This window comes from Drosophila suzukii, chromosome X (genome assembly GCF_043229965.1).
Source record: "Drosophila suzukii chromosome X, CBGP_Dsuzu_IsoJpt1.0, whole genome shotgun sequence".
Taxonomy (NCBI): domain Eukaryota; kingdom Metazoa; phylum Arthropoda; class Insecta; order Diptera; family Drosophilidae; genus Drosophila; species Drosophila suzukii.
The window spans coordinates 12,483,428-12,507,429 of NC_092084.1; the positions used below are offsets into that span (position 1 = coordinate 12,483,428).

At 42.4% G+C, this 24,002-nt stretch overlaps 7 protein-coding genes across 9 annotated transcripts; 4 read left to right on the top strand and 3 right to left on the bottom strand.

Moving 5' to 3' along the window:
* Positions 1-351: 351 nt before the first annotated feature.
* Positions 352-2,085, bottom strand: LOC108006286 (XK-related protein 6). 3 transcript variants are annotated; one of them, XM_070997570.1, is made up of 5 exons: positions 1,717-2,085; positions 1,506-1,661; positions 1,227-1,357; positions 846-998; positions 352-808 (listed from the first exon to the last, which is right to left on the bottom strand). In XM_070997570.1, the coding sequence occupies exons 1-5, from the start codon at positions 1,941-1,943 to the stop codon at positions 399-401; spliced, it is 1,077 nt and encodes a 358-aa protein (XP_070853671.1). In that variant the 5' UTR covers positions 1,944-2,085; the 3' UTR covers positions 352-398. The 3 variants fall into 3 exon arrangements, with proteins under 3 accessions (XP_070853671.1, XP_016925233.2, XP_070853672.1); XM_017069744.4 differs by having other exon boundaries at positions 352-787; positions 1,717-2,082; XM_070997571.1 differs by lacking the exons at positions 352-808; positions 846-998 and adding an exon at positions 1,065-1,099.
* Positions 2,086-2,623: 538 nt separating this feature from the next.
* On the top strand, positions 2,624-4,264 carry LOC108006270 (27 kDa hemolymph protein). Its single transcript, XM_017069719.4, has one exon. It carries the CDS (start codon positions 2,828-2,830, stop codon positions 3,746-3,748), a length of 921 nt encoding a protein of 306 aa, XP_016925208.1. The 5' UTR covers positions 2,624-2,827; the 3' UTR covers positions 3,749-4,264.
* Positions 4,265-5,272: 1,008 nt separating this feature from the next.
* Positions 5,273-7,755, top strand: Cyp1 (Cyclophilin 1). The gene is made up of 2 exons (XM_017069825.4): positions 5,273-5,556; positions 7,193-7,755. Exons 1-2 carry the CDS (start codon positions 5,299-5,301, stop codon positions 7,616-7,618), a joined length of 684 nt encoding a protein of 227 aa, XP_016925314.1. The 5' UTR covers positions 5,273-5,298; the 3' UTR covers positions 7,619-7,755.
* A 145-nt stretch (positions 7,756-7,900) lies between these two features.
* SWIP (strumpellin and WASH-interacting protein) lies at positions 7,901-12,602 on the bottom strand. The gene is made up of 9 exons (XM_017069824.4): positions 12,487-12,602; positions 11,901-12,397; positions 11,631-11,837; positions 10,461-11,567; positions 10,138-10,396; positions 9,929-10,083; positions 9,435-9,861; positions 8,661-8,866; positions 7,901-8,595 (listed from the first exon to the last, which is right to left on the bottom strand). The coding sequence occupies exons 1-9, from the start codon at positions 12,518-12,520 to the stop codon at positions 8,152-8,154; spliced, it is 3,336 nt and encodes a 1,111-aa protein (XP_016925313.2). The 5' UTR covers positions 12,521-12,602; the 3' UTR covers positions 7,901-8,151.
* A 1,696-nt stretch (positions 12,603-14,298) lies between these two features.
* On the top strand, positions 14,299-17,258 carry LOC108006266 (IWS1-like protein). The gene is made up of 6 exons (XM_036820256.3): positions 14,299-14,531; positions 14,603-15,859; positions 15,921-16,077; positions 16,135-16,498; positions 16,569-16,976; positions 17,044-17,258. Exons 1-6 carry the CDS (start codon positions 14,513-14,515, stop codon positions 17,164-17,166), a joined length of 2,328 nt encoding a protein of 775 aa, XP_036676151.2. The 5' UTR covers positions 14,299-14,512; the 3' UTR covers positions 17,167-17,258.
* Positions 17,259-19,291: 2,033 nt separating this feature from the next.
* Had1 (beta Hydroxy acid dehydrogenase 1) lies at positions 19,292-20,882 on the top strand. Its single transcript, XM_017069831.4, has 3 exons — positions 19,292-19,491; positions 19,559-19,937; positions 20,259-20,882. The coding sequence occupies exons 1-3, from the start codon at positions 19,451-19,453 to the stop codon at positions 20,790-20,792; spliced, it is 954 nt and encodes a 317-aa protein (XP_016925320.1). The 5' UTR covers positions 19,292-19,450; the 3' UTR covers positions 20,793-20,882.
* Positions 20,883-20,976: 94 nt separating this feature from the next.
* On the bottom strand, positions 20,977-23,758 carry LOC108006328 (uncharacterized). The gene is made up of 3 exons (XM_017069830.4): positions 23,503-23,758; positions 22,678-23,409; positions 20,977-22,619 (listed from the first exon to the last, which is right to left on the bottom strand). Exons 1-3 carry the CDS (start codon positions 23,653-23,655, stop codon positions 21,558-21,560), a joined length of 1,947 nt encoding a protein of 648 aa, XP_016925319.2. The 5' UTR covers positions 23,656-23,758; the 3' UTR covers positions 20,977-21,557.
* Between the last annotated feature and the right edge of the window lie 244 nt (positions 23,759-24,002).

Sequence of the window (24,002 nt, forward strand, 5' to 3'; positions counted from 1 at the left end):
TTTTGGTTCACATGAAAGTCACTGAAATTAGGAAACCTGGGAAATTAAATAAATAAATATTTATTAATCTTTTTCAAATAAATTTTAATTACATTTAAGGAAATTACATGTTTTTAACTGCGTTATAATACTGAAATTGTAGGGAACTTATTTTTATTTAAGAAAATCAAAAATTTTAATATTTTCAAGGTATATCGAATTGCTGGAGTTTGAATACTATCGATAGGAAAAGCCAAAGAAAGTAAAAATCAAAAACTTAAATGAAATTGTATGTAACATAACAAAATGTCATGAAAAATAACTAAAGCAACTCCATCTTTTCATCAGTTAAACCCCAAATAAAATCAGTAATTTCCAAAATTATTGAAAAACGTTTATTATCAAGAGATTACACTACTTTAAAAATAAGTTGGTATGGTATTGGGATGGCAGTTGGTGTAGTAGAATACTATGAGCATAATTCCGATCACGTACAAGGCAATAATGGCAATGGAAAGATATAGGGGTATGTACAGGGCGCAGGCGAGTGTGTTTTGCAAAAGGCAGAATGATAGGTAGAATACGTATTTATACTTGGTTGGTGCATCCTTAACGGGTGTGAAAATAAACAAGTACACTACGCCAAAGCAAAGGCAGTACAGGTAGTTCATAAAGCGGGATTCGGCGATCATGGGGGAGTCCACAAAAAATACAATCGTGCCACAAAAGCAGGCGTGCGCCGCACAGATGATCAGTGTTTCGATGGGAAAGAGACTGGCCACATATGCTATGCAAAGCGTTCTCGAAACTACAAAATAATACAAGCAGACTACTATATATTTGGTTTACCCTGGGTGACTACTAACCAGTTAGACAGAGGAGGAAGAGAAATTGCAGGGATCTTCCCTTGGCCGCAATATCATGTTTGTCCAACTGCACCAGGCGATTGGAGTGGTTGTACGCCTGGATACACCACGCTATGTTGCCAAAGTAGACGACGAACGCAATCAGGCGATAGTCTGAAAAATAATTAAGTAATTATTCGGATTTGCCTACATACCTCTTCTGAATTTCACTATCCCCGGATTTTTAATGCTTGGCTAAATAATTAACAAGTTACCTTTCGAAAGTGTAACAGGAAACAAGATTATCCAGGAAATTTGTAATTTCAAGTATAAAGTTTTGGTGTCGGGGGATATCAAACATATATGAATATCAAAATATAAATACAAATATCACCCATTTACATGTAAAGTCCTTGATCGATCGCAAAACTATAACGAGCTGTAGTATTTTCTGCGGTGCGGATTCCAAAAATGAATCGAAAAGCCGCACAAAGCTGACATTGCACTCTTCCGTCGTAAGTTTTTGATAATATCTAAAAAATACAAATTAAGAAAATCGTTAAAAAATAAAAGACCATAGGAAAAAAAAACTCCAGACAATAGAACTATTTTCCATTGAAAATTCCAATACGACCTCGGCTTAATATGGAATAAAAAGGCCGACGAGATCGGCTGACTCACCTGATCTCCTCCTGCTGATCATCCCGCCTTTTTGCCTCCGTATACTTAAGAGCATAGTTTAGAGCGTAGACATCGCGAAAAAGGTACGAGATCACAATGTTTGAGTACACTCCCCTTTCCAGGATGCGTTTTTCCCCCGAATGACCGGCTTTCAAGCTGAAATCAATCGTTATATTAGCTTCAGTCCTTTGGGAAATATCTGAGTACTTACGTGTGTATATATATAACCGATGTGACCGTCATGGGCACCAAGATCGAGCCTACTGTCCAACCGCAGTAGCCGTAGGCCTCCTCCATCCAATACTCGTAGGCCAGGCTCCAATTGATAAAGATGGATACGAATCTCCAGAAAATTGAGAACCCAGTGAGCAGCATACTCAACTTGGAGATCGGCTCCATCATCAGGGCGTCCACTTGCGTACTTTCTTCAGAGGCCATATCCACATCCTTGCTTTCTCCGGACTATGATATTGCACATATGATATTCCACATATTTCAGTGGCCTAGACTCGGTTTAATATATGCTGAGTTTGCGCAGGTCTTTTTGAATGTAAACATAAACAAAGACTGGCGAAATGAATTCTTCATGAACTGGTTCATTTGAACCACCAATCGATCAATGTTATCGTAGGCAAATCGATAGTCTAAGCCTAGCTTATTAAAATAAATTATTAATATATTGATCATAAACATTTACTGAGTTCATAAATGTATACATATGTATGGTTAATAGTTTAGGCTTTATATATTTTGTATATTTATAACGGGCAAACTAAAATTGTAAGTCAATGTTATCGGATGGAAAATCGATAGTTTAAGCTTTGCTTATTGAAATAAAGAAATAATCATAAACATTTAAAGCGGTACATACATATGTATAATATAGTTTTGCTTGTATATCTTTTGTAACATGTATGCAGGGTTAACTGAAATTTGACTGCGAAACAAGGCACGGTAAAATGAAGTGTCTTTAATGATTTTGTACTGCAAGCCATACTTACTTAAACATAACTGTAATAATTTTAAAATGTGTTTTTGATAAGAGCGCATTAAGTCGCAGTCGATAGTCGATTGCGGATGTGGACCAACCAAGCCGATAGGCTTCTGGCTATCGACTATCGATGGTGTCACCGCCGATTAACCATCACTTGCCGACGGGTGGGATAGAAATTTAGAAATTTCCTAATTTAATTAATAGTTTCCAGTGCAAAGCTCTCATTCGTCGGCGGTTGACCTTACAAGGAGAACAAAAGGGAAAACGAAAAAAGGGAACAGGAAAGAAAGGGTAAAAAAAAACGGCAACAAAAAAAGCAATACACAAAATGAACAGGACATTTTGGAGCCAGACAATCGGTGTGATAGGCATAGCTATCCTAACCATACAGGGCATACATGCCCAACTGGATCTGGATCAAATACAGACGCAACTACCCGACCAGATAACCAAGTCGAACTTTAGCTTAAACGATGCCAAGGAGCTGTTTCGCAACAAATGCATCGAGGTGGCCGGCGAGACGGCTGGTGGCCAGGCCTACGGTGAGATCGAATCGGGATTCGTGGTCCTCACCGAATGCCTGAACGGCATTGTCAACTATACCGCCATGCAAGAGGAGATCCAGGAGGCCAGTCCCAAGGGCGAACTGGATGTGGTCTTCAACAAGTATTGCAGCAGGCGCTCCAATGCGGTGCAATGTGTGGACACATTCACCACCCAGCTGGTGCCCTGTTTGTCGACCGAGGAGCGTGAGGGTCAGGATGTGATCAAACAGATCATCCAGAGCCTCCTAAATTTCGTCTGTCACAAGGATGGCGATCAGATAGCCCTATTCATTGCCGAAAAGGGTCCCGAGTGCATTGAATCCCAGAAGGAGAACATCCAGCAGTGCGTGAACAACACCTTCGCCGAATATCTCAATCTGCAGGATCCGCAGGACAATCGCATCAAGACGATACCCAAGCTGACGGTCGGTGAAAAGCAATGCGACGAGATGCAGAACCTGCAGGCCTGCGTGGTCAGCAAATTGGAAACGTGTTCGGATATCACGCCGGCAAATCTCGTCGAGTCCATGTTCAACTTTATCAGGAACCAAACATTGTGCCGGGACCATCAGAGATCGCCCCTGGTCGCCGCCGCTGCCGCCGCAGCAGCCAGTCGGGCATTTCCGCAAATGACCCATAATGTTCTCCCTCATCTCGCTTTCTATTTGCTTATTTTGCGATTTTGTTTTCGAAAATCTCCCTAGTTTTAAGACCGCAAGTTTATACTCGAATCAAATCGAATCTGTTATACTTTTTTAATGCTTCAGCTTAATCAAAAAGCACGATGATAATCACTGTTTTTAGCTTTCGCCTTGCTTTGCCAATCCAATGTATCCAGAGTTCAATCGCTTTCGGGTTTGCGCATGCCAAAGTACCCATGTATGTAAGAATGATTTTTGGTTTTGCCTTCAATATAATATATGTAATTAATGGCCAATCTACAATGCTACTATGTCATGCGTTCATCCCAAATGCTTTATTTTTAAATTTAATCATCTATCAAGGGGGCTTTCTATGATTCGAGTTAAGTTTGTATCAAATCTTGTATTTCATTGAGGTCAGTTTATGGTAATCTCGCTATTTTATAGTGGATAAGGTACGGGGGTTTGGGAAAAGAAATACACTACAATATATGTATATGAAAAAGGAAAATGAAAATGTTTTGTAAATGAATATACGTATCATTACTGTAAAAATAAAGTGATATCTTTAAAAATAAATATATTTGGTAATATTCTTGAGAACTTTGGGTCCCAGAGGGAATGAAGTTCTGAAAAATTGGCATTGAGAATTGTGCTTTACCAAGAATGAGCGGACTAAAATATATGTTTTGGAGAGCGCGCGAAAACCCTTAAAATTTAAATATTTTGTTTTCCACAATTTTTGGACAGGTTGGCAGTTTTCTAATTTATCAGTGGTTGTTATATATGATGTATATGGTGGCAATAGTTTCGATATACAGCTGATATTTAGCCAAAATAAATAAAATTCCGGGTGTTCCCTAAACTGTTGAATTTTTTAAAATATATCGCAAAATTTCAGCAATTGAGGGTTTCTGTTAAAATTTCATAGAGCTGTAACCAGTTGCCCACTTTTTCGGACGTAGAAACATGCAATTTTTAATTCCAATCGTTCCCCATTTAAAATAAAACGGATTTTTTTGCAAATAAAAATGAACGTATTTCTAAGTCTTGGCAGAGTTTAGTTTTTATTTGAAAAAAGTAAATTTCAAAAGCTACTTATGTCAAACACAATTTTAAATAAGAATAACAGATGTTGTGACCGGCAAAACAATCGATATACTAGGATAAGTGAAGCAGAGTGTATAAGCACTGTCGCTCGATCTCGTTAAAAAAGGTATAATCTATCATTAATCTGTTTTACAAGGCTTGCTTACAGTAATATACTTTGACAATTATTAATATCCTAAAGATAGTTATTATAATTCCGATAGTGTGCTCTCTATTTGTGTAATTTTTTCTCAATGATATATCGATATTTTTATCGACAATTCAAAACTCTTCCCTTTCTTGATAAGTGATCACGAATTCTGATCATCAATGAGTGATACATTATCAGCTGATCTGGTAAGAGCGGAATGAAATGGAATAGACCGAGCCAAAAAAGTGCGTTCATAGGTGCCCTAAAGTGATGTAACAGCTACACCGGGAAACGAAACGGGCGGAATGGAACGCCGGCAGACATCGTGTATGCGGTATCGTAGTATCGTACATGCGGTCGGCCTCCATACACGATGGTCTCTTTCGGTGCAACTCTGATTCGACAGTTTCGGTATAAGTCGGCAGCGGCATTTCACATTGCAGAGTCCGCCATTTTAACTAAGAAATCTATAACCCTAGCTTCGTCAGCGTGCAGTGCGAATAGGGGTCAGTTGCAATTTGGAATTCAGATTGTTCGTGAATATTCGAAAGCGTCGAAGATGAGTACTTTGCCTAGGGTATTTTTCGATATGACCGCCGATGGCGAGCCCCTCGGTAGGATCACAATGGAGGTGAGTTTAAATAGTTTAAATAATTTCCTTTTTTTTTTATTTAAACAATATTTGTGAACAAAGTGAAAACACGTGATTTTTTTTCAAAAGCCTCTTGTTTCGCGCAATAACTGCTTTAATTTATGGAAATGCCTATGTACATATTTACCACGAAATGCCGCAAGTGACAAGTACATACTTTTTTTTTTTTTTTTTGATCTACTTAAGTACCTAAAATATATATGTATGTGTATACTGTGGGAAAAATAGCTCCTTTACTCGCAGCTAGTGTGTAATTATTTCCCGTATTTGTCCAATCATGCCTAAGTAATTGCATGACAATGCGGTCCCTGTACATTTTAAAATTCTAATTGGCCAGAAGAACAAACGTTTACAATGAAATTCCCCATAATTATCTCTATATCATGGAATTCTAACCCCCCCCCGCAGGGGCAGACCGCAAGCGATTAGAAGTATTATCTTTATAGAACGGAATTTTCCTTAATTTAATTGGCGTGTCGGCAAACTTTTGCGGCAATGGTGTGCAATTTTTACCGGTATTTATAAGTATGTATATATATGTCGAAGGTGGTATATATATAAATTATTCCACTCGTGTATGCGTGTAAAGCAGCCCCCCATACACACACGCAGATCAATACAGGAACATAACCTCCAAGCGGTCACTCACGTATGTTTGTACGCGTATGTACAGTGTACACACAGAGATATTCGGGTGTGAATGCGCGAGTTCTGTAAACCCGTTTGCAAAAATGAACTCACTATTAATTCCGTTGATGATGTAATGTCCATTTGATTCATAAAACCGCACAAAAAAGTTGACATTGCATCTGGCTGTATTTTTGGTGACCGGGCAAAGTCATTGCCCACATGTCTAGGACTTTCCAATAGGATATACATACGCACAAACATATGTACATCATACGGTGGGCAGAAACTCTACATTGTATGCTCAAATTTCCAGGTTTGTACCTGTTTTTTTTTTTTCTTTCACTGTAGACATTTCCGCCCAAAGGCTTCAGAAAAAAAAAAGAAAATGCTAAACTTAACTAAATTAAACAATTGACTTTACATGTTTGTAGGTCTTGTTTATTAGAAAAACTGTTTATCTGCCTTTTAAACGAATTCCAGTGCATTCGAATGTGCTGGAAATGTTTGAGCATATATTTTTTAGCTATAGATAATATACAAAGGGGAAAAAGAGTATAGCAGCTGTACTAAAAGGGTTATATTTTTTACATTCTTTGGAACTACCTTCCAAAAATGTGGTTTTTATCAGGGGTTCAAAGATGGCGGCAAAAAAATCCAAGACGCGCCATTATTAACAGCTGAGATTGCGCCAAAAATGCTGAGGTCCTCAAAAAAAATGTAAATAGTCTCAAGGTCGTCCAACTTCGTGATGATTCAGTTTTTAAGGGGGGGAAAAAAATCATCATGCATAAATAATAATAAGTTTTTTTTTTAGGAAACCCTTCTTCAAAAAGTAACCTTGAAGAAACTGGGGTCTTTTAGGGATTTAAGCAAACAAAAATTGTTATGAAATATGATACCCGAATGTTGTCATCACAAATATGTATACATCGTATATGATTTCCCTGTTTACTAATAGAGGTTCCCCCCGTATTGTATCTTCCAGCTGCGCTCCGATGTTGTGCCCAAGACCGCCGAGAACTTCCGCGCCTTGTGCACCGGCGAGAAGGGATTCGGCTACAAGGGCTCCATTTTCCACCGCGTCATCCCCAACTTCATGTGCCAGGGCGGCGATTTCACCAACCACAACGGCACTGGCGGCAAGTCGATCTACGGCAACAAGTTCCCCGACGAGAACTTCCAGCTGAAGCACACCGGCTCCGGCATCCTGTCGATGGCCAACGCTGGCGCCAACACGAACGGATCCCAGTTCTTCATTTGCACCGTGAAGACCGCCTGGTTGGACAACAAGCACGTCGTCTTTGGCGAGGTGGTCGAGGGTCTGGATGTGGTGAAAAAGATCGAATCTTATGGTTCCCAGTCCGGCAAGACCTCCAAGAAGATCATGGTTGCTAACTCTGGTTCTCTTTAAGATTGCGCTAAACAATAAAACGCAAGATTACAAGAAGAAAAATCTGTTAAGACGAAAACCATTTGCATTTTCTCCAAAACATTTTTTTTTTACATATTACTGTAATATTACGAAATACAATACAACAATATTTTCAATAGACATGTTTAAATATTCCCATTGGGTTTTTTTGGCCAATTAAAAATTGTATATGGGGGCCAAAATTCAGTACATAAAAAATAGAGCCTCCTTTTTGTCAGTTACAGTGTTTAATTAATTGGATAGTGAAGTTCTTAAATCAGGCTAAATAAATACTTCAAACCTGTAACCTTTCGCATTTCCATAGTAAAATAGAAAAAAAAGAGACGAACGAGACATTAGCAAAATGTTTAACGTTTAAAATTGGCCTACAGCTCTAAAGCTAATTATCCACATATATTCCAACGTTCTAAGATGTTTTCCGCAATCGGAATTGTATTTTCGTCTTAATAAAAGTAAATAAACGACACCCAACTACTGATTCTAGAGTGTTTTGGCTTGGGTAAACAGTGGTTTTATTGGAAGAATATCTCGGAGCTACTCAGGGTGGCATACAGTAGATTGTATTCATGTTCATAGGCATTCACATGTCGTTCGGTTATCGCCAGCGTCTGCAGCAGCTTTTCGTCCAGCTGCTCCTCCGCCGCCGTCTGCTGGCGCGCCAGGATGTCGCGCACCTTGGAGCGTTCCGCGTTCAGGTGCTGCGTGGTCGTTTGACTCCAGCCCAGCTCATGGAACTCGGTCTGCTGGTTCAGCATGTTCAGGATGTAGACCAGGCCAATGGCGAAGCCGTCCTCGAACAGCGAGATCTTGGCCAGGTCCTTTTTGTGGATCTTCAGCTTCTGCTTGACTCGGTAGTCAATGTAGTTCATGATGAGCGCCGGTGTGATGAGGTAGAAGGTCCTGAGGTGGTGGTTATGCGGGTTGCACAGGAAAGGCTGGAATCCTTGCAAGAGGAGCTGAAACAAGAGATAGCTATTGTTAGTAATCCGCATATAATTGGAAAACAAGTCCCTTTACATACCTTAAAGTAATTTGTGCTATCCGAGTAGCATTCCTTCATGTGACCCAGGCTCTTTTCGTACTCCCTGATGGATCCCTCGGTGGCCTCGTGCAACTTAGATCCTCCGGAACTGAAGCTGCTGTCAAATCTGGTCTTATACGAACGGCTCCTGAAGTTGGCATTCTTGCTTCCTGCCTGCAGGAGGCGCACATAGCCCACAGCGTTGCCTAAAAATAAACGAATATGCGTTGAATTTCGATAAAAAACATTAATTGATGTATTTTTAATATTTTACATAAACCTAAAAAAAATATACTTTGTCTTTAGAAACATATATTAAATATATTTAATTTAAAGGATGTACGTTGAATTTCAATGAAACAAAGTACAAGTATTTCTTAACACAACATATGACTTTTATAAAGGATACTCAAAAATGTCTATCTTTGGAAACATGTATCATATTTGATTATATTTGATTACTAAAAAACTATATGATAAATGCATCTGCTAAAATCTAAAAAATACTCCCATGCATAACTCGGTTATATTCAAGAACAACTATGAAACGATTTCTTTTCTTCATACAATTTTCCATTAATACTACAAAAGTAAGCATATTTGAAACGGAAAGATCAACCATAATTTTATAAGGTAGGACAAAGATTTCTAAAAAAAAAACCCGAAACTTGGAAATAAATCAAAGGTTCATACTAAGATTGAATAGATACAATAGTCGACCTAGTTTTCCATTAAACTTAACCAAAACACAGTAAATTATTGGATTTTACCCACCGACTTGGGTGATAACCTTTCTGAACAGGTCCATGTAGGTCTCGCCATTGCTGGAACAGCCCAGCTTTCGGATCTTCTTGAGAAAGCTATCGGCCCGCTCATAGGGATACGATTGGTAGGGCTTGCTGTGCTTGTGCTCCGAGTGGAACCGCAGCTCCTTGAGCAGACGTGATTTGATCTGCTCGTCGTGCAGGAAGGTGGAGAAGGTGTAGAACTTCTGGCGCAGAAACTGGTATATAAAGTTAACCGTGGTATTGATGATACCAGTGCCGTGCGTTTGCACCGAGTTGGCCACGTGTCGGGTGCCGATTATGTCCAGGTGTTTGCTCCTGCTGTGCGTCTCCACGAACAGCTGCAGGTTCATATTGTAGGCATACGAGGAGGCGAACGTGTGGATGTTGCGCATGATCTGCAGCACATCTATGCCCTAAAATATGAAGTGAGTTTAGATAGGTCTATGGTGCGGATAGGAGATGGTAAATAGATAGATTTACCTGGTCAATAATCTGGTTGGGCAGATGATCATCGATGGGCCGCAGCTGCAAGACCTTGTTGGCCAGGTGACGCATCTTTTCGTACGACTTCCAGTCATGCGGGGCGATTGTCGTTAGATTGTAAAACGTTGCAGTAAAGTAATTCTCCAGGTTATCTGAAAGAACCATGGTTTATAGTACCCAATAGAAATTGAAGAGAGTTCTCTTACCTCTTATAATACTATAATCACCGCCGCTTTCAAAGGACACTGCCTTGATGCAGAGGCGATAGTCTAAGGCACTTTGCTGGAATGGTTGGTCCTGGTTCTGGAACAGGTGCGAAAGGGCCTCGACCCGCAAAAAGAACTCCAGGTGGTTGCTCAGAAACTCAATAATCAAGTCATTGGCCGATTGCTTGGGACACCTTGAGCTCGAACCCCTAAATGTGGCCATAATCTTGTCCAGATGATGGCTGGCTGACACAATATTCTGGAGTTAGAAGAGGCAAAGTATAATAAGGAGGAAGACCACTGAGTATCGGGTGAAAACCTACCTGTAGGGCGTACGGATTGCGCTGGAGTTCGGTGTACTCCTTAAGCACCGAAGTGCTCAGGAACCAGTAGTTATACACAAGACGCGATGCGTCCGACGAGTCCAGTTGCCCTCTAATGTCGCGCATAAAGTTGCTGATATTATTGGCTCGAACTAGAATCGATCTGATTAGTTTCTGATTGTCGGCGGGCAGCAGGCGATTGTCCAGAAACTCGCCCAAGGCTAGATTCATAAAAGTCAAGCGCTGTCTGCTCGGAAAACCCATTATCGACTTCTCGGCCAGCTTCATGGTGGACAAAAAGTTCATCTTGCGCTGCAGCAACTTCAGATCAACGATCTTCTTTTTGGTGGTGTGCAGCAGGTGAAGAACCTTTTGTTTCTGCCATTGAATCAGTGAGCTGATGAAGCGCACGAAATTAATTTGATTCGACTCGAAGGTCTTCTGCAGAACATTCAGGTACTGTAGCAGTCGAGAGACAAGGAACCAGTCCGTTTTGGTCAAGGGCGTCATCAGAGCCACATGGCGGTTAATCAGCGACACTGCCAGGTGGGTTACTTGCTCGGCATAGTCATGGCCACTGAGGATGAGCTGCGAGAAGGTCTTGAGATGACCAAAGACTCCCACATCGAACACCCGCTGCATTCGGATGGACCACACCGATATTTGGGTGCCCAACTGGCGGCAGCTCTTCTGGTCGCCTAGCCTGAGTTTCTCCAGAACTGTGCTATGGATCTTTGGAACAGGGCCATGTCCATCTTGGAATCGGGCTGGTGATTTCATCAACGTTTTGGCATGTTGCGAGAGGAAGGCGTTGGGCGACCAGAAGACACTTCGGTTGAGGGGCACCTGCTTGTGCCTGGCCACCGAGTCCACAATGCTCTTGACCAGCTTTCCCTCCATCTGGATGCCAAACTCATGGACCAACGCCACGAAGGCAGTCAGGCGTATAATGTGCTTGGGTTCCTCGTAGTTTCTGTACTCGTTGCTCTGATTCGCATCGATGTGAAGAAGCAGTTTGCGAATATAGGCATTGGAATGTTGGGTGATGTGATTGACAACGTTCAGATTGAATTCCCTCTTCAGTTCCATTAGGTTATCTAGAAGAATCTGTTCAACAATATGCATCAAAAGGGAGTTCCATTATCACCTTGAAGTCTTTTACTTGCATACCCTAAAGAAATCCTTTGTCATTAGACTTTCCATGTCAACCAGTGATGTGCTGAGGTTATGGAGCTCCAAGTTCGTGGATTGATTATTGGACAGGTTAACCAGCCACTTCTTGTAGAACGCCCACATGGTGGAGATCTTCGATTGGCTCGCCAGTTCATTGAAAATCACTATGTGCTCCAGTACTTCAGTCATGGCATCAAATACAGCCTATTGTATCGGTTAGAAATGGCTTAGTTTACTAGATTTAGTTATAAACCAAAAGGAACCTACGAATATATGGACTTCAGTAATATCCGCTGGCACGCAGACGGATGCGGCCAGTTGCCTCCACAGGTTTTGGAGTATCACAATCATGCGTTTGAGCAAAAAGTAAACCTGACAAAAGAAATCCATGGAGCTGCTCATGCGGACCAGGGATCCCTCCAAGTTTGAACCCTCGGCAGGTGAATCATCCAGTCGAAAATCGCTAAACAGAAAGGCCAGCTGGAATCGTTTGGCCTTTCGGGATAAACTCCGGCACTGGTTGCACAGATTCGCCAACGTTGTCAGGGGTTTGTTCGCTATAAGCTCGGATTCCTCAAAGTTCTTTTCCGGAATCATGGAGATGTTGCCTACAAAGTTCACCTCTATCACGGGCGACATGTTTATACAAGTTGTAGGCTCCAAAACATCCGAATTAGGCACTTTATCCCGCAACAGCTTCAGTTTCCCATCGTGATCCGATATAAAGGAGCCGTATTCCTTCAGGATATCCTCGGCAAACATAGCTAGTACAGGATAAAAAGATTCGTAAGAAGATATAATACCTTCTTATTCATTTCATCGTCGGATTTGGCATCTGAATTTCCATACGTACACATAGAGCTTTGCTCTTCCTTCATGTTTACCATCTGGAATTATGTTATTGTTTTGATTTTCTTATTAGTAATTTGGAGATGGGACATTTTAAGTGGGTGGGTTCTACTTCGATAACAAAAACTATGTCCGGCCGGAAAATACTGCGCTTCCACTATGCTCTTTTGAATGTGTGATACCGATATATCGGACGCTTGGCCATATGTTAAAATATTAATTAACAATTTGCCAGAAGTCTCTTACAACAGTTGTAAAGCAAAAATTGAAATAAAAATAAATTTTTTTTAAGTAACATGGATATGCTAACAATATTTTGACTAAAATCTGTATATTGTGTTTTTGACAAACATCTGAACCCTATTTTTTCACCAAAAAAGTTCCGTTTTTTGGCTGCCAAAATAAAAGTAAAAGCCAGAATGAGGAATGTCATACCTCGTTGAGCTCGTTGTTTAATTTCCAATCAATTGACATTCAAACCGGGAAATTTTTTTTTCCATTTTTCGCAAAAATACCCCTTACAAAAAATGGAAGAATTGGTCAAAAAATAAATTTCCCTTAAAGTGATAGGGATCGTTAGCATATCTAGCAAGCTGCTCAAAACAGTCGGTATTTTTGCTGTACGCCTTAATTTGGCTAAACTACGGTTGAAAAACCGAAAAAAAATTTCGCATTTTTGACAAAAACCTAAAATTTGCATTTATCACAAAAATTTTAACCCTTTTTTTGCCATAAAAATTCAGTTTTTTGGCTGCCAAAATAAAAGTAAAAGCCAGAATGAGGAATGTCATATCTCGTTGAGCTCGTTGCTTAATTTCCAATCGATTGGCATTAAAACCTGGAAATTTTTTATTTTTTCAATTTATTGCAAAAATAGATGATGTACCCCCTTACAAAAAATGGAAGAATTGGTCAAAAAATAAATTTCCCTTAAAGTGATAGGGATCGTTAGCATATCTAGCAAGCTGCTCAAAACAGTCGGTCTTTTAGCTGTACGCCTTGATTTGGCTAAACTACGGTTGAAAAACCGAAAAAAAATTTTGCATTTTTGACAAAAATCTGAATATCGAATTTTTCGCAAAAATTTTAATCTATTTTTTTACCATAAAAATTCAGTTTTTTGGCTGCCAAAATAAAAGTAAAAGCCAGAATGAGGAATGTCATACCTCGTTGAGCTCGTTGTTTAATTTCCAATCGATTGGCATTCAAACCTGGAAATTTTTATTTTTTCCATTTTTTTTCCCCTTACAAAAAATGGAAGAATTGGTCAAAAAATAAATTTCCCTTAAAATGATAGGGATCGTTAGCATATCTAGCAAGCTGCTCAAAACAGTCGGTCTTTTAGCTGTACGCCTTGATTTGGCTGAACTACGATTGAAAAACCGGAAAGAAAACTAAAATGACTAAATGACTAAAATCTGAATATCGTATTTTTGACAAAAATCGTAACCCTATTTTTCGCCCTAAGAATTCAGTTTTTTGGCTGCCACAATAAAAATATAAGAAGGAGATAATACCCTGGTATCGAATAGCGATAGGGCGAACTTTTCGGAATTTATTTAGGAAACGAGTGAAGAATGCAGGCCAACATTTTCGGCTGACGCATTAATTCTTATTAAGAACCGTTGGTTATCGATTACTGAGGCTGGGGTGTGTAACGGCCCCAAACAGCGTGCAGGCAAGTGTGTATGTGTACACACAAACGATAGTGTTCCACTTCCTTCCACTCGTTCCGTTTTCAGATCTTGCATCTCCCTTACGTTTTGCTGGCCCTTACGTTTTGTTTCACGAGTTTTGTATCGATACATCGGCCCATGTTAATTCCAGCTCTAGCCTGACAAATGCGAGGAATCGAATCGCGTCGTATAATTTTAGTTTTGCAGTAAAGTAATTACTTTTTAGCTAGTGCTATATTTAATGTATTTCCTCTAAGTCCCATCCACAAACCATTTGCACAACGGATCGGATCGAAGTAACTCAGTTGTTAGAGGTGCTTTTCCTATTTTCGTTATTGTAATAAGTCGCTCGGCATGGAAACTTCTGAAAAAGGTTGGTTACCAAATTGATTACGAATTGTCGAATTCTTGGCCCCAACGTCGTAATATCCCATTAACTTGCAGATAAAACCGCGAGCGACGACGCCGAGGGCTCACTGGGAGCTCTCGAGAAGGTGCCATCAGAGGATCCGGTGGTGCAGGCTGAGGCAGCGGTGAAGGAAAGTCAAGATTCCAATCCGGACGCGGCCAATTTGGATTCAGTATTGCCGGAAAAGGCCAAGAGCAAGTCTCCCTCACCGTCGCCAGCCAAGGAGAATGGTGATAATGCTGGCGAGCCCGATTCCGAGGCCCCCGCAGCCGAAACCGCTGCCGCGGCCCGTTCGCGTAGTCGCAGTCGCAGTGGATCCAGGAAGTCCAGGAGTGCATCCCGCTCGCGTAGCGGATCACGGCGCTCCCGCAGCGGATCGGCCCATTCGGCAGCCAGTTCGCGGCACTCCAAGCAATCCTTAAATGGCTCCCGGCGCTCCCGCAGCGGATCTGCTCGCTCACGCAGTGGATCCCGCCATTCTGGCGCAGCTCCTGGCTCGCCCACTGGCTCCAGGCGTTCCCGCAGTGGCTCTCGCAGATCCCGCAGCGGCTCCAGGCGTTCCCGCAGTGGCTCCAAACGGTCTCGCAGTGGCTCCAAACGATCCCGCAGTGGATCCCAGCGCTCGCGCAGCCGCTCCGGCTCTAGACGCTCCAGTCGATCCAGGAGCGGCTCCCGCAGATCGCGCAGTGGCTCGGGATCTAGACGTTCGCGCAGTGGATCCGGATCAGGGCGTTCTCGAAGTGGCTCCCGGCGCTCTAGGAGCGGATCTAGACGCTCCCGCAGTGGCTCCAGGCGTTCTCGCAGTGGATCTGCTCGCTCGCGCAGCGGATCTCGACGTTCCCGCAGTGGATCGAGGCGTTCACGCAGTGGATCTGGCTCCAGGCGGTCCAGGAGTGGATCAAGACGATCCCGCAGCGGATCCAGGCGCTCTAGGAGCGGCTCCAGGCGCTCTAGAAGTGGATCCAGGCGTTCTAGAAGTGGTTCTAGGCGTTCTAGAAGTGGTTCTAGGCGTTCTAGGAGTGGATCCAGGCGCTCTAGGAGTGGATCCAGACGCTCTAGGAGCGGATCTAGACGCTCTAGGAGCGGATCCAGGCGTTCTAGAAGTGGATCCCGGCGTTCAAGAAGTGGATCCCGTCGCTCTAGGAGCGGATCGCGGCGCTCCAGGAGCGGTTCTCGCTCCCGTTCCCGCAGTCGCTCGAATGCATCTCGAAAGGGATCTCGATCTCGGTCCGGCAGTGCCGCATCCCAGAATGATGCCAGACGTAAAAGATTAGCCATCAGTGATTCCGAGGGTTGGTATTCCCCAAAAGCTGTTGAGGACCTTCAACTAAACATTCTCCTTTCTCCTTGCAGACGAGGGACCGAAGATAGTCAAAAAACGCGCAAAAATAACAGACACAGACAACGAAGAGGAGGAAGACCAGGATAATGGCCTGGGCAAAGAAAAGTCACAAGAAAAAATCACAGAAAGCTCAGACGATGAGAACACACCAATTTCAAATGAACCTGAGTAGGAAGTCTCCTTGTACGTTAATGATTTAAACTCACTTTTACCATCTATTTGCAGAAACAGTAACTTTATTTCCGACTTTGATGCAATGCTACTGCGCAAGAAGGAGGAGAAGCGTGTGCGACGTCGCAAGCGTGATATCGATTTGATCAACGACAACGATGATCTGATTGATCAGCTAATCATCAGCATGAAGAACGCCTCGGATGACGACCGTCAGCTGAACATGATGGGTCAGCCGGCCACGAAGAAGATTTCCATGCTGAAGCAAGTGATGTCGCAGCTGATCAAGAAGCATTTGCAGCTCGCCTTCTTGGAGCACAACATACTCAATGTACTTACAGATTGGCTGGCGCCCCTGCCAAACAAAAGTCTGCCCTGTCTTCAGATACGCGAGAGTATTCTCAAGCTCTTGTCAGATGTGGGTGTTTGTTTTAATGAACATTTTGCTCTTGTAATCAAGATTAATAATTTCTTGCTTATACCCCTAGTTTCCTACCATTGAAAAGGGACTGCTGAAGCAGTCGGGCATCGGTAAAGCTGTGATGTACTTGTACAAACACCCCCAGGAGACCAAGACGAATCGCGATCGAGCCGGTCGCCTGATCTCCGAGTGGGCCCGCCCCATATTCAACCTCAGCTGCAACTTCTCGGCGATGAGCAAGGAGGAGCGGCAGGAACGTGATTTGGCGCAGATGTCGCGGCAACGCCACAAGAGTCCCGGTCCAGAGCCAGCCTCCAGCAGCAGAGGCCCATCCCTGAATCACACTTTCGCCAACGATGACAAGCTGCTGCGTCCCGGAGATCCCGGCTGGGTGGCCCGCGCCCGTGTGCCCATGCCCTCCAACAAGGACTACGTCATCCGCCCCAAATCCACCGTTGAGGGCGAAATCTCCACGGTTAGTATGCCCTGTACTTTCGTTATATATAAAAGATGAAATTGAAAAACGAAATTTTCTATTACAGTCAACCAAGCGCAAGCCAAACCGCTACGAAAAGCATATGAAACGTTTTCTGGACTCGAAGCGACTGAAGGAGAGCCGCAGGGCTGTCGAGATATCTATAGAGGGTCGCAAGATGGCACTGTAAGCAGCATTCTAGCTAACTTTAAAACAAATAAAATCCAAATCATAGAACAAAATTAAAGATATATTTTTGAATATACATAATAACACTTAAAAGCCAGCCTTTTAAATGGAGGTGCATGAGATAGGTTCCAAAATCAAAGAGAAAGAGATGGGATATGGCTAAATTTACATTTTAGCGATGCTCTACTCGAGTTACAAAAATTGCAATCTTATCAAGATGCTAAAGCGTTGTTTGTAAAAAGATATGTGAGTGAAAATTATATGAAAGTACTGATTAGATAGAAGTATTGTAAACACTTCAGTTAAGCCGATGGGTGACCTAAATAAAATTAATTCGCATGGATATATTTTCTTTTTCAAAAATATATTTCAATTTTCTCTGAAAATACAAATAAATTTAAAAAAATTACTGAATTGATTTTCTACATTTTTATTACCAGATAAGAGAATTTAAAATATTATTAAAAAAATCTATTTGCTTTAAGAGAAAAACAGTTTTCCCTTTCAACACACTTATTACAACAGCCATTTGTTGCTAAATAAAAATGAGAAAGTAAAGTAAAGATCGTAACTTTGATCTTTTGATAATGATAGTAAATTTGTATACCCCTACTTTGGTGTTATAATATTTTTCTCAGATGATTGTATACCTATTTTTGTATCATATGCTTATGATAGCGATAAAGAAGATTGTTTACTTGCTGCAGATCTTTTTTTCCATATTTATCTAGTGACCACGTGTTAAATTTACTGCGGGAAAAAACAAAAGGTATAAAGAAACCGAGAGTTAAACATTACCATTCTTTTTTAAGGCTTGTATTTCGCACTCTCAAGATTATCACCGTAAATATAATAAAATATTTGCAGACATCTCCTAGTCAAAAATAAACTAAGAAATTTTAAGCAAAGTAAATATAAAGAAATTTTTTTATAACTTTAGGTATTGCATGCAACTTTTTTTTCGAATATGAAAGGAAAGAGTATTTTATTACTTTTGAAATTTTTTATATACATTGCTATGAGCTTTCAAAGCCGGAATCAGTTTAATATATTCCTATTATATTATTTAATTGCGTATACAAAATACTGCGAGAGCTCAAAAAGCTTAGTAAACAATTCACGGGGCTATTTCTATGCCAGTAGCAAATACATAAGTGCACGACAATCACAAAGATACCCGTATAGTAGCTAACATTATAAAATGGCATTATTAATAAAAGTCAAATTAAGGGCATCTTGGCACAGTTTCGTCGAGTGTCACCCAGTGGGAAATTGGTCGCTTGTCAAGAACTTTCCGCGATGGATTATCTCGTCAAAAAGGGGAAGCACACCTGTTGGAAAGGTAACTCGCTTTTGGTACCCATCAGACAAACGTAAAGGTAAGAAAATAAATTCTTTGGTTTTGTACTTTAAATAAGAATTTAAAATTTTAATTTGGTTGGTTGGGGGTTTGTTTTTAGTAACTTAGGTCCGGGTTCAATTCCGACAGCTAACTAAAGATTTAAAAAAATATTTTTGAGCTTGATAAAAATAAATTGTAATACTGAAAATGGAAATAATCAACTAATATATAAAATAGTACTGTAATTTAAGTGAGTTCAAATCCCATAGCTAGTCGATGATTTTTTTTCTTATATTTTTCGGCTTTATAAAATATAGTTTTGATATTTTTTGATCATATATCATATCATCATATATTTTAACCATATATCAGAAAGTTAAGACTTTTTCGCAGAGTAAGGTAAGTAAGTATAGGTTCAATTCCCACAGCTTTCCGATGATTTTTTCATTGTATTTTCCAGCTTTATAAAAAATAATTTTGATATTTTAATCATATATCAAATCTATCTGTAAAAATAAACCAAATCTTTAAAATACTTTAAATATTAACCAAGTCAATCATAGGTTAAAAGTAAGGTGTAAGGAACTACCTTTTGGGATGTGTATACCCTATAATATCATTGTGGGCGTGGCAGCATCGTCCAATTGGCTAACGGGGTGGCATTATTATCGCACGGGCGTGTGTGCAGGCCCACTATCTCCTCGGAAATCTCCACGAACACCCATCAACAGTCCACAACACCCCACAAGCACTTGGGTTCTCGGTCCCCGGTCTCGTTTTTGGGTTCACCTCTGCCGTCCGTCGTTATCGCCCAATATTAAACCGGTTGCGCTGCCGTCTAATTGTTCAAACGCATGTACGCTGTGCCAAGTGTCGGTCGACAGCAGTAGAGCTCCTCTAAAACTCCCCCAAGCTCCAGCAAAGTACACAAAAATAAACAGAGATGTCGCAGTTGAAGAACGAGAAAGTGGGCATTGTGGGCAGGTAAGACAGACATTACAGGGGAAAATCGATTCCGAAGGATATCCTAGTCATATGCTCCCTGTTGCAGCGGTCTGATTGGTCGCTCCTGGTCCATGCTGTTCGCCTCGGTGGGCTACCAGGTGATGCTGTACGACATCCTGCCCGAGCAGGTGTCCACCGCCCTCACCGCCACCCAGAAGGAGCTGCGTGATCTGGAGTCCAAGGGTCTGCTGCGTGGCAAACTGAATGCCGCCCAGCAATTCTCCTGCATCTCTGGCACCAACGACATCAAGGAGCTGGTCAAGGACGCCATCCTCATCCAGGAGTGCATCCCCGAGCGCCTGGACCTGAAAAAGGCCCTCTATAAGCAGCTGGATGCCGTCGTCGGACCCAACACCATCCTGTCCAGCTCCACCAGCACTTTTCTGCCCTCCCTCTTCAGCGCGGATCTGAAAAACAAGGCCAATGTGAGTAGATTTCTTGGGTTTCATTGGGTATATCTACCAACCTGATAAACGCTATGTGATGGTTTATACATAGAGGCGGTATCAGAAGAGTTTACCTTTAGCTTGTTATACAGGTAACACAGTTCTTGAATAACTTAAAACAATGCTTTTTCACAAAACTTAAAACAATGAGCTGAATTTAATGACTAAACCTAATTAGAGATACATTAAATGCAATGCAATGCAATTTGATCATGAGATTCAACCGTCCTTGATCCGAATTTTTGTGTATTTCTCATGCGAGAACGTTTGAAGGCCGACTAAGCTTTATTTCGTGAACAGGTTTTGGTCTCGCATCCCGTCAACCCACCGTACTACGTGCCCCTGGTCGAGATCGTGCCTGCGCCATGGACGAAACCGGAATGGGTGAAGAAGACGCGTGCCATCATGGAGGAGATTGGACAGAAACCGGTCACGTTGTCGCGGGAGATCGAGGGCTTTGCGCTGAACCGCATCCAGTATGCCATTCTCAACGAGACCTGGCGCCTGGTCGAGGCGGGCATCCTGAATGTCCAGGACATCGATAGCGTGATGAGCAATGGACTGGGTCCGAGGTACGCCTTCCTGGGTCCCCTGGAGACGGCCCATCTGAATGCCGAGGGCATGGCCAACTACTTTGAGCGCTACTCGAATACCATCTATGCCGTCAGCGAGACAATGGGCCCCACAAAGAAAATGGAGGGACCCGTGGCCGTCGAGGTGGCCAAGCAGCTGGAGAAGATGGTACCGCTGGACCAGTTGGCCGCACGCCGCAACTACCGCGACAACTGCCTCACCCAGTTGAGCATCCTCAAGAGCAAGCTCAACAAGCAGTAACTCATCACTATCCTTCTGTTCTTATTTTTTTTTTGTGATATGCTAATGCCACACATGTACTTTAAATATACGGAAATTGTCTAAACTGAATCGAGTTAATGGTTATTACAAAGATTTATGATTGGAGTACCCTTGTGGTCAAACAGCATTATTTTCGTTTACGTTAAATACATGCATTTGGTGGTTAAACTTACAATCTCGTTGTTTATTAAACTCTACTTGTGTGAGTATTCATAACATTAAAGAATTTAGAAAATTAGTTAAATCGATTCTTAATACCTAGTTTAGAAAGTATAACTTATGCTTACTGGCTGGGCATTTTCAATATTTTCGTTTCCTTGTAATGTGTTACGTTAAACAAAATAGTATGCAAATGTGGTTAAATTTATAATCTCCTGTGAGATTTCATAACATTTAAGACTTCGGGACATTAATTAATACATAGTTAGGGTCTTGAAAAAAACGTATTCCTAGTGGATGGGAATTCCCAGTAACTCAACTTATAAACTTTCTTTTTTCGATCCGTTTCTGAGGAATAACTATATGTCTTATGTTTAATATTAAGTCCAGACTGCATATCAGTGTGCATTATCTTGTGACGTCAGGCAAAAAAGAAGTAGGAAACAACAAAATATAGGAATAGATAGCCAAGCCGTATTCACAATGTAGGTTTATCTTCAAGGTTAAAAACTTGACCTCGGACATCACATTCGATCTCACTTTCAGGCGACATTGCGCCAACGCCACGGGCCAGGCAGGTGCACTCTAACCGGAACTGGTCTTCTTGGAGAAGCTCGGTCCTCTGAACGAAGGCGTTGAGTAGGAGGTATTGGACAGGGATCCTGATCCAGATCCCAAGCCAGTCACTGGCTTCAGGGATCTACGCTGCTGGGTGCGCATCTGCGGCAGCGGTGTGCTCGTGCAGGATATCTTTTGGCCGGCCTTGCTCCTCGAGGAAATGGGCGTGTCTGGGACACGTGGATGGACGGGATTTAGGTAAGTGGACTCGTTGCTCGCTGTCACTTTCATCATGGGCACAACGGGCTTGATGGGCTTCGTGGCCCTCACGCTTCCATTGGGTTTGGACACCGATTCGTTTATCGATGGCGTCCTCAAGCGGCTGCTCATGAGGGTGCGCCTACTTTCGTAGGCCTTTGTGGACGGATTGCTGGGCGTAGAGAACGAGTTGCTTCTCTGTCGGAAGCCAGCCGCTGCTGCTCCACCACCACTCATTGGACCAACTGTGGCAGTGCTTTTGGCTTCCCTGGGCGGCGGTAGGTTCTCGACCTGGCGATCGGACTTGAGCACTTCGCGGGGCAGCTTGGACTTGTCCTGAATGGACAGTGACGACGATCGGCGGCGCATTGAGCCTGCTGCATTGGCATCACTGAGGGGCATTGGATTTGTCTTGCCAATACAGCTGGAGGTATAGGAAAGCTGACTGCCGTAGCTGTTGGGATTTACCAGTAATATGACTGTCCTGGAATCAACGCCTTGCTGCTGTTCGTGATCCCCACTCGCAGACTTTGCGAGTTTGTGCCGTTCTAGTAACTCGTTGATCTGCAGAGCAAGTGTTTCATCCATCAACTCCGTCATGAAGGGTTCCTGTCGGGCGGCCACTGGCATGGCGGGTATCGTCGGTGGGGATGGATGCAAGTCCTTTTCAAATGGATCCATGCGTGATTCACCATCGTAGGTGGCCGAGGAGCTGACCATGGCATCGGGAAAGTGTTGGGTCTTGCTGCCTGGCACCAGGACCTCCTCCGCCTCCCCCTCATCCTCCTCCTGAACCTGCGAAGCGTCAAACGAACGCTTTGTCTTTGTGCCCTGGAAATATATAATCATTTATAACACAATATGTTATAAGGATTTTCAAGATATTTACCTGAAGTTCTAGATCAAATGTTCCCTGGCGGTTGTACGAGTAGGAGGATGGCGGTATTGGTAGCTCAGATGTCCTTGCCTCCACACCAGAGCCACTGGGACCGAAGATGACGGCTGCAATCGATTCAATTGCCGTGTCAAACAGATGCCACTTGGTCCTCTCGACGTGCTCGTGAGCCAGCATCTTCAGCAGCTGCAGCATTTGCCCCAAATCCTTGCAATTTGCTCGATCCTCGAGTGCTTCCTCCTGCAACTTTTCCGGCGTTTTTGCTTCAATTTTGATAAGTTGTCGGTTGTTATTGTTTTCCTCAACATTTGTCTTGGCTTCTTGTGCATTATTCAGCGCATCCAGAACCGGTATGCGTAGCATTTTAAGGTCTTCCTCAAAATTCATGCTGGAGGACAGGACGTCGTCGTCTTCGATGAGCTTCAGCGGCGATTCGGCGGCCAGCATCTGTAGGTTTTCATTCAGTATGGTCTTCTCGAACTCCGATTTGGAACGATTCTGGGGCGGAGTGTTGGCCACGGATCGTGAGGCATTAAGTTTGAGCAGCTGTTTTTGAAAGGAGCTGTTGGAGCGGCGCTTATGTGTTCCCTCTCCGGATGAGGATGCGGACGCGGCGGATGCATCCTGTGTCTGCATGCAAACTGGAGGACTCTCGCTCTCCAGATCCGGATACTGTCGCTCGGCACTGGACATCTTTTCCTTGATCTGCGACTTCAAGGTCATGCCCTGGAACACAAAGAAATGGAGGTTGCTCAGTGGTTGGTATAACCAGGCTATAACCAGGTAGGTGCATTTGGCCTGCAATCTACATAACCTTACCTTCATGCAGGCCTCCTTTTCCATCACATCAAAGGGATCGTAGGGTCCCTCGAAATTCGCGGAAGCCACCATGTCCTCCGGCTCCTCGTGCAGTGTCTCCTTGTTGGGCTCATCCCACTCGGTCAGATCAATCAAATTGCGTACTTCGCACATCTTTGCCTGAACACAATTCTTTAAAAACGGAAAATTGAAATGGAAAGGCAAATAAAAAAAAAAACTTCGAAACAACGCCGTGTTTGGCGCTACTGAAAGGTGACTGTGTGCGTGAAAGTTATCGATATCAGTAACGTACCTGAGGTTTCCACCTGTAGCCCTTTCACTTTTTTATATAATGTTCACACAGAGATCGCTAAGCGATAACGATAGAAAAGATTTAACTAGAATTGAGTGTTCACATTGACCCAAAAAGAATAGTCGTTTTTGGTTTTTTAATTTTAAATTTATATTAAAAATATACAAACTAATAGAATCGAAAAAAAATGGTGGATGGGTTAAAATTC

Excerpts from the sequence above, each read along its gene's own strand:
- LOC108006286 (XM_070997570.1), bottom strand. The coding sequence starts at position 1,943 with ATGGCCTCTGAAGAAAGTACGCAAGTGGACGCCCTGATGATGGAGCCG. Across the intron at positions 1,662-1,716 it reads TCGGTTATATATATACACAC|CTTGAAAGCCGGTCATTCGG; the intron begins GTAAGTACTCAG and ends GATTGATTTCAG. Across the intron at positions 999-1,226 it reads ATCGATCAAGGACTTTACAT|ACTATCGCCTGATTGCGTTC; the intron begins GTAAATGGGTGA and ends ATTATTTTTCAG.
- LOC108006266 (XM_036820256.3), top strand. Across the intron at positions 16,078-16,134 it reads CCAATTTCAAATGAACCTGA|AAACAGTAACTTTATTTCCG; the intron begins GTAGGAAGTCTC and ends ATCTATTTGCAG. Across the intron at positions 16,499-16,568 it reads TTCTCAAGCTCTTGTCAGAT|TTTCCTACCATTGAAAAGGG; the intron begins GTGGGTGTTTGT and ends TTATACCCCTAG.
- LOC108006270 (XM_017069719.4), top strand. The coding sequence starts at position 2,828 with ATGAACAGGACATTTTGGAGCCAGACAATCGGTGTGATAGGCATAGCT.
- Had1 (XM_017069831.4), top strand. The coding sequence starts at position 19,451 with ATGTCGCAGTTGAAGAACGAGAAAGTGGGCATTGTGGGCAG. Across the intron at positions 19,492-19,558 it reads AAAGTGGGCATTGTGGGCAG|CGGTCTGATTGGTCGCTCCT; the intron begins GTAAGACAGACA and ends TCCCTGTTGCAG. Across the intron at positions 19,938-20,258 it reads ATCTGAAAAACAAGGCCAAT|GTTTTGGTCTCGCATCCCGT; the intron begins GTGAGTAGATTT and ends TTTCGTGAACAG.
- LOC108006328 (XM_017069830.4), bottom strand. The coding sequence starts at position 23,655 with ATGTGCGAAGTACGCAATTTGATTGATCTGACCGAGTGGGATGAGCCC. Across the intron at positions 23,410-23,502 it reads AAAAGGAGGCCTGCATGAAG|GGCATGACCTTGAAGTCGCA; the intron begins GTAAGGTTATGT and ends TTTGTGTTCCAG. Across the intron at positions 22,620-22,677 it reads CATTTGATCTAGAACTTCAG|GGCACAAAGACAAAGCGTTC; the intron begins GTAAATATCTTG and ends ATATATTTCCAG.
- SWIP (XM_017069824.4), bottom strand. The coding sequence starts at position 12,520 with ATGGTAAACATGAAGGAAGAGCAAAGCTCTATGT. Across the intron at positions 10,397-10,460 it reads GCAATCCGTACGCCCTACAG|AATATTGTGTCAGCCAGCCA; the intron begins GTAGGTTTTCAC and ends TTCTAACTCCAG. Across the intron at positions 10,084-10,137 it reads TGATTATAGTATTATAAGAG|ATAACCTGGAGAATTACTTT; the intron begins GTAAGAGAACTC and ends TGGTTCTTTCAG.
- Cyp1 (XM_017069825.4), top strand. The coding sequence starts at position 5,299 with ATGGTCTCTTTCGGTGCAACTCTGATTCGACAGTTTCGGTATAAGTCG. Across the intron at positions 5,557-7,192 it reads TCGGTAGGATCACAATGGAG|CTGCGCTCCGATGTTGTGCC; the intron begins GTGAGTTTAAAT and ends TGTATCTTCCAG.